This window comes from Emydura macquarii, unplaced genomic scaffold, assembly GCF_026122565.2.
Source record: "Emydura macquarii macquarii isolate MOO-44397 ecotype Brisbane River unplaced genomic scaffold, CSIRO-AGI_Emac_v2 contig_1253, whole genome shotgun sequence".
Classification (NCBI taxonomy): Eukaryota; Metazoa; Chordata; order Testudines; family Chelidae; genus Emydura; species Emydura macquarii.
This window is the reverse complement of record NW_027131390.1, coordinates 6,463,072-6,469,935: the sequence shown is the minus strand read 5'-3', so window position 1 is coordinate 6,469,935 and position 6,864 is coordinate 6,463,072. Positions and strand designations below refer to the sequence as shown.

The 6,864-nt window shown below is 60.5% G+C and overlaps 1 protein-coding gene across 1 annotated transcript; it reads left to right on the top strand.

The window, feature by feature from the left end:
* The first annotated feature begins 4,262 nt into the window (after nt 1-4,262).
* Nucleotides 4,263-6,650, top strand: SOX3 (SRY-box transcription factor 3). Its single transcript, XM_067548089.1, has one exon. It carries the CDS (start codon nt 4,352-4,354, stop codon nt 5,333-5,335), a length of 984 nt encoding a protein of 327 aa, XP_067404190.1. The 5' UTR covers nt 4,263-4,351; the 3' UTR covers nt 5,336-6,650.
* The last annotated feature ends 214 nt before the right edge of the window (nt 6,651-6,864 follow it).

Sequence of the window (6,864 nt, the reverse complement as noted above, 5' to 3'; positions counted from 1 at the left end):
CTCTTGGCTGGGTGCTGACCGCGCTACACGGCGCTTTCCCCACATGGGGTGTGTGTTTCTCGTTAATAGTTCGGCTTGGAGATCCAGGAGTGATCCCTCCCCCGCTCCTGCAAGCACCGTGCGCCCTTCTGCTTTCTGACAATCGGGTTTACACGAGTCTGCTTCTGTTCCACTGGATCCGGTTCCCACATTGCACCATGTGGTCAATCAGCGCCATCCCTGCGGCAGCGCTGGCGAATTACAGGGCGCTCTGTTCAACGCCGTGTCTGGTCACAGGGCTGCCGGATCTCCCGAGTTCCCTGCTCAAATCGAAGTGGTTTTTTTTTTTAAATGGCTGAGAGCGATTCGGCTCAGCTCCCTCCCTCCTACACCCACTGGGCGATGCTCTCCATCGCTGTAATTTATATGCCTCTGTCTTGTTCAAGTACACAGAAACTTGGGGGGCAACTCGTGCCTAGGAGCCCTTCGTGCCCGAGCCCAGCTGGGGCACCAAGGAGCTGGTTGGATCCCAGGGCAAACCAAAGCGACGCGAGGAACAGGGAGAAGAGAAATAAAGCAGGCAAATAAACCGGTTGTGGAGTGCTGAGCAGTGGGGACTGAAGCCGGGCCAGAGCAGACTAGCTATGCGCAGGTCCCGGCGGGCTATCTTTTAGCGGAACGCCCCCTTTTCCTTTTCGGGGAGGGCAGGGTTTGGGGTCTTTTAAAGCGCTCCGAAGAACGATTTAAAAAGCAGCATCGATCCGGTTCTATAGTCCTTGTCACATTCTCCCCGCTCCCGCACCGATTCCTCTAGAAACGGCTCCAGTTTAAAGCCTTTTCTCTCTGTTGCTCTGGATTAGCCCCAGCAACGCCCCTCCCTCGCCCCCTGTGACACTGGCCAGGAGGCTGTTTCCAAACGCTAGTCCCGATCCCGCGAAGCCGTAAGCACGTGCTTCCACGCCTGGAGTCCCGCCGCAGGCTGTGGGACGTCTTTCAGAATCGGGGCCGTTCTGCGGATTCGGTTCTACCTGGAAAGATGAGCGGTGGAGGGAGGGGTCCTCTCCCCTTGTCTGAACTGAGGCGGGGTGGGGCTGGGGGAAGCGAAGTACCCAGCCTGTGTGGCCGGTTGAGGCCAATAAGGGGCGACACTGGGGGAGGGAGGGAGGGAGGCAGCCAGCTCCGTTTTCCCCTGGTACAGCGCAACTCCCAGCCGGGATCGGAGTACTCCGCTAATCTCACAGCGCATTGATCGGGTCGCCCGCCCAGCGCCAGCCCGAGAGGCCCAGCGCTCCCCCGCCACGGGCCATGCCGAGCTCTCTTTTCAAACCTGCAGCCGCTCTTCTGCAATGAACAACCCGGCAGATTGTAGAATCGCTTCCAAGAAACGTGTAGCAAAAGCTTTGCACCGGCAAATATGTCCAGGCAGCTGAGAAGAGGAAGGGGACAGATACTGTATTTACTTCTGATTGTGGGGCGAGCGGGGGGGAGTGATAGCGCCTGGAAAATATCGCCTGGCTTTGGAACAATCTGCAGAGTAAAATGCTGCGGCCAGGGTGTCTAGCTCTGGACAGGTTTAAATCAAACTGAGTTCAGTGCATCTGGCAAATTAAAATACAGGGCGAAGCTCACTCTGAAATGTGAAATTGTTTTAATCTCAGCTCGCTTCTGGGCATTCAAAGCAAAGAGCATTGTATTATGCTCCGATCAGTTCAGCTAGCTACTCGTTTTTCGTTGCATACATTCGGTCAAGGTAATGACAACGTACAATCGCTGGCAGGACTAACTAATGAACTAACCCGAGTTGATCTTAATTTGTTTAAACGATTATTCCAAGCAAGGAAGAGTAAAACACCAGAGAATCGTTCTGACACCGGAGCCTGCCGTATTTTAGATCTGTAGGGGCCTGATCGCAGTATTTGGAAGTGTTGATTTCAAATAAATGTGATTTAAAAACGGCCAAATCCGATGCAAAACGCATGTTTGGCGAAAAGTGCTTTCAATATCTTTAAATAGATACAACTTTTAGATCTGATCCGGTCCTGGAGGGTGGTTATTTCTGGAGTCGTGTTTTCTTTAAAAAAAAACCCCAAAACCAAGCCAATCTTGGCTCCCCCAGAGTTAGTTCTCTGTAAGGTTTGACTCCGGATCGATTTCCTGCCCTCCAAGAGATGATCATCTGGTGGAACAGAATAACTGCTCAACCCTTTCTCGGCTGACTACATACACACACAGGGTAGATCCCTCGACTGACTTTCCACGTAAAATCGCGACCCGGTTTGCCGGGATCCAAGTGCAGCTTTGATTGGTTAGTTCCGAAGTGGCAGCGTTTCGGTCCCCACCGCGGGGGACGCGGCGAGGGGGCCGGGGCCGGGGGGTGGCGGGGAGCTGGCCAAGTGTATTTGGCGGCCGTGGCTGAGAAGGCAGGTGAGGTTTTTTCCAGCGCTCCGTGCTCTGAAAGTGAGCTCGGGTTTGGTTCGCAGCGCGGAGCGGGTTGAGGATGTCATGGGCATGGATCCCAGTGCTCCCACGCGGACCGCGCCGCCCCGGGGAGCTCCCCTCTTCCTCGTGCATTAGCATCAATAGTCATCATCCTTAGGGGCTTGCTTTTCCAGCAAGAAACCGGCTGCCGCGTGCGTCTCCTCGGCGTGACAACTTCGCCTTAATTCCCAGTCATTTTTCATCTCCCCCCACACACACACTCCGGAGTCCGCTCGGAGTTTACACTGGTGTCAAGCCGCAGTGATTCCCCCCCCCCCCCACCGCTCCCCCCTCAGCACAGCTGAGCACAAACTCTCCAGCTTCTCACCCCAGCTCCCTGCCGCCCCTGGCTGTCTTCTTTCCACCGCCTGGCCCTGGGGGTTTTGTTTCGGATTCTGAGTTTGAGCAAAGCAATCGGCGGGATGCGGGGGCGGGGGGGGGGGGGGGGTGGATGCAGTCACACAAGGCAGGAGCAGCAGGGCTCGGCTTCCTTTCCCCCCCCCCCCCTTGTGCTGGTGGGCCGGGCGGGGCGGGACAGGCGGGTGCGGGAGCAGAGCTGTGCCTTTAAGAAGCTCCTGGCCCGGATTGTCCTCGCAGGTGTGGGGGGGGGGGGGGGGGGGCGGTGAAGAAGGAAGGGCCTTTGATTGACAGCCCCCGCCAGCCTCCCCGCACAGCGCTCTCTTTCACTGCAAGGGGACTTCGCTGTTGCCATGAAAACGGATTTTTGGGCAAGCGCCCGCCCCCCCCCCCGCCCCCCCCCCCCCCGGGGGCAGCCAACTGGAAAAACTCAAGTAGCAAAGAAGGAAAAGGGGAGTGGGGGGGAGGGGCTGTGCTGTGCTGTGCTGTGCATGCCAGCCCCCCCCCCCGGACACCCCCACTGCCAGGGAGTCCGCTCAGAGGCCAGACAACCGGCCCCCTCCCCACGCTGGGGGCTGTGTCCTTCTCCAACCTGCTGCAGCCCAACGTGCCGGCGGGACCGGGGGGGTGGGGGCCCGCGTTTGTGTCGTAAGGGGAATTGAAGCCCCGTTTGGTTGGACTCTTGGAGAGCCGGCTGCCCTGCCCGGGGGAGCGGGGGTCGTCCCTGCCCCCCCACTGCCCCAGCCAGCAATGGGGGGCGCTGCGGGGCCGTCTTTCCCCGTGCATGGGGCGGGCGGGCCGGGCTGGGGAAAGCAGCCGCAGCAGCAGCTCCCCGTCCTGCACGGCAGCAAGTCCCGGCCCCTTCTTTGTGCCCAGGTGGGGTGCCCCCAGCCCAGCCCCTTCGGCGCCCCCCCCCCACCGGGGCGGGGCGGTAAAGCCGGGGGCGGGGAGGGGGGGGGTTACACGATCTCTCCCCTCCCCCCTGCAGCGGGGCCCGGGGTAGCAGGATGCCCCCGCCTGGCCGGGGGGGCGGGTCTCAGACAAACCCAGCCCCCTCCCCCCCCCCCCCCAAAAAAAGTTGCCGGGCCAAGTTCCGACGGGAGCTGTCGGCTCCTTGTCCTGGCCCCGTGGGTGAGGAGGGGGGGGCCGGGCCGCAGCTCCCCTCCCCCCCCCCTCTAGTTTCTGGGGGAGGGGTGGGAACCGGGAGCCCCTAAACTGCAACTCTTCCCCCTCCCCCCCCCCAAAAAAAAACCAACCCACCCAGCTGGTCAATTACCATCCGTCAGGGCCTGTCGGGAGCCGCGCGCTGATTGGCTGCCGGCTGCTCATTTATAGGCCGTCAATCAACGCCGCCGCCGGCAGGGCAGCGGACAGCGGCAGCGGACAGCGCGAGCAGCAGCGGGTCCGGCCCGGGGTGCCCCGAGTTCTCCGCGGCGGTAGCAGCAGCAGCAGCAGCGTGTGCGCGCCCCCAGCCAGGCCCGGGCCGAGTCCCCCCCCATCCACCGCCGAGCTGGCGCACCTGCTGCCGGCGCCGGCCATGTACAGCCTGCTGGAGGGCGAGCTCAAGGGCCCCCAGCCTGCCCCCGGCGGGGCGGCGGGGGGCACCGGGACGGCGGCGGGCAAAGCCTCGGCGGCTGCCGGCGGCGTTGGTGGTGGTGGTGGTGGTGGTGGGACGGCGGGCGGCGGCGGCGGCTCGGACCAGGACCGGGTGAAGCGGCCCATGAACGCCTTCATGGTCTGGTCGCGGGGCCAGCGGCGGAAGATGGCCCAGGAGAACCCCAAGATGCACAACTCGGAGATCAGCAAGCGGCTGGGCGCCGACTGGAAGCTGCTGAGCGACGCCGAGAAGCGGCCCTTCATCGACGAGGCCAAGCGGCTGCGGGCCGTGCACATGAAGGAGTATCCGGATTACAAATACCGGCCCCGCCGGAAGACCAAGACCTTGCTGAAGAAGGACAAATACTCCCTGCCCGGCAACCTGCTGGCCCCCGGCGGGGCCGGCGCCGTCTCCAGCCCCGTCGGGGTGGGCCAGCGGCTGGACAGCTACGCCCACATGAACGGCTGGAGCAACGGCGCCTACTCGCTCATGCCCGAGCAGCTGGGCTACGGCCAGCACCCGGCCATGGGCAGCCCCCAGCTGCCGCAGATGCACCGCTACGACATGGGCGGCCTGCAGTACAGCCCCATGATGTCCAGCGCCCAGACCTACATGAACGCCGCCGCCTCCACCTACAGCATGTCCCCGGCCGCCTACGGCCAGCAGCCCGCCGCGGCCATGAGCCTGGCCTCCATGGGCTCCGGGGTGAAATCTGAGCCCAGCTCGCCGCCGCCGGCCATCACCTCCCACTCCCAGCGGGCCTGCCTGGGCGACCTGCGGGATATGATCAGCATGTATCTCCCGCCCGGCGGGGACGCCACAGACCCTTCGGCCCTGCAGGGCAGCCGGTTGCACAGCGTCCACCAGCACTACCAGAGTGCCGGGACTGGTGTAAACGGCACCGTACCGCTGACTCACATCTGAGCCTCGCCCTCTGTCCCCCCGCAGACCTCCCCTCCTGCCTCCCCCTCTGCACGGGGACGGGCGCCTGGCTCGCCGGAGCGGACTCGGCCTCGGCCTCGGCCTGCAGGCGGCTGACTTGGGCAAGCGGAGCCGGTCCCGAGGTCTCCTGTGTTTCTGTACCGGGCCGGGGGGGGGACGTGTCTGTGTGCGGGGTTGGTGGTGGACTGTTTTACTAGAGCACACGTGTCTCCCCGGAGCGCCTGTGGAGTTTTAAAACCGCAGCGAACTTCTTGCCTGGTTTCTCACGATAGCTTGGGTCTCTATTTTATTCTTTTTTTTAAAAAAAAACCACAATAATCCATTGCAAACAAACGCCGTGTTGAATTGTAGATTTCCGTGTGGGGGTAGAAGTGGAATGCAAACGGGGCGGGCTGTCTCCAAGCTCCGATGTTTACATTTTTGTTGTCGCTTTTTTTTTTAAACAAAAAGTTGTGTCCCTTCCACCCCCCCCCCCCCCCTTGTCCTGCTGGAGGGTTTAGCCCGAACTGTGTCGCTTTCACCACCTGTGAAGGAGAAGAGAGACATGGGGAACTGGGGGGGGGGGGGAAGCTGTGCGGGTCGCAAACGCCACGTCCTTTTTTAACTTATAGTAAGTTGTGTGTTGGGGTTTATTTTTTTTCTCTCTCTATTTCTTACGCTTGTAAAGTTCTGTACATCGGTTTGTGGATTTTACTGTGACGCTGTTTTGACATATCAGACCAAGAAGCAACCGCTTTAGTTTTGTCTATCGGGTTTCTTAAAAGACTTTATCCTTTTGAAACACTCCTTTTCTCCCCCCCCCCTCCCCCCCATCAGAGAGATCAATAAATTTTATAACGCCGGCTTCCGCAGTCTCTTGGCAATTTGTACGTAGGCCGGGGGGGGTGAAGCCCCAGCCCCCCCGCTTCAAAAACTCACTTCAGTGCCTCCCGTCTGCTACGTGTGAACGGGGCGGTTAGAAAACACAAGGTTTCGATCCGCGATTTTTTTTAAAAAAAAAGCAAACTCCGTATTGCGAGCAAGAGCGAAGTCTGCTTTGCCCCGTTCCCCGGTAGGTTAACCCTTCAAATGATGCTTTACAAACTAACCCGGCGTGTCAATCCGCTTTCGCGGTACCGGGCGCTCCGGTCCCAGGCGTGGTGCTGGGAAAACTGGCAGCACCTTGGATTTAATTTCTTTCTGGGCGGGGGTAAAAGGCGCTGGACGGGCTCAGAAAGGAGGGAGTCGGGCAGGGGGGGATTTATAGACCCTCTGCCTCGCAGATATATATATATTTATTTTTAATAAGTAAGTAGCCACTTGTTGCCTGCCGGAGCCGGTAGCGCGTTTCTCACTTTAGCCGGCTGGCGGGCCTCAGAAAGCGGGGCCCGGGGCGCCTTCTAAATCGCGTCCGAGGTGCAGCGTGGAAACGCGAGCCGATCTGAATTATTTACCCGCCTAACCCCAGGCGGGGGCCCCTTCCTTCGATTGTGTTAAATATCAGTGGCGATGGAGAGTCCCCCGCGGAAATA

What these genes read in the sequence shown, in the direction of transcription:
- SOX3 (XM_067548089.1), top strand. Translation starts at nt 4,352, where the DNA reads ATGTACAGCCTGCTGGAGGGCGAGCTCAAGGGCCCCCAGCCTGCCCCC.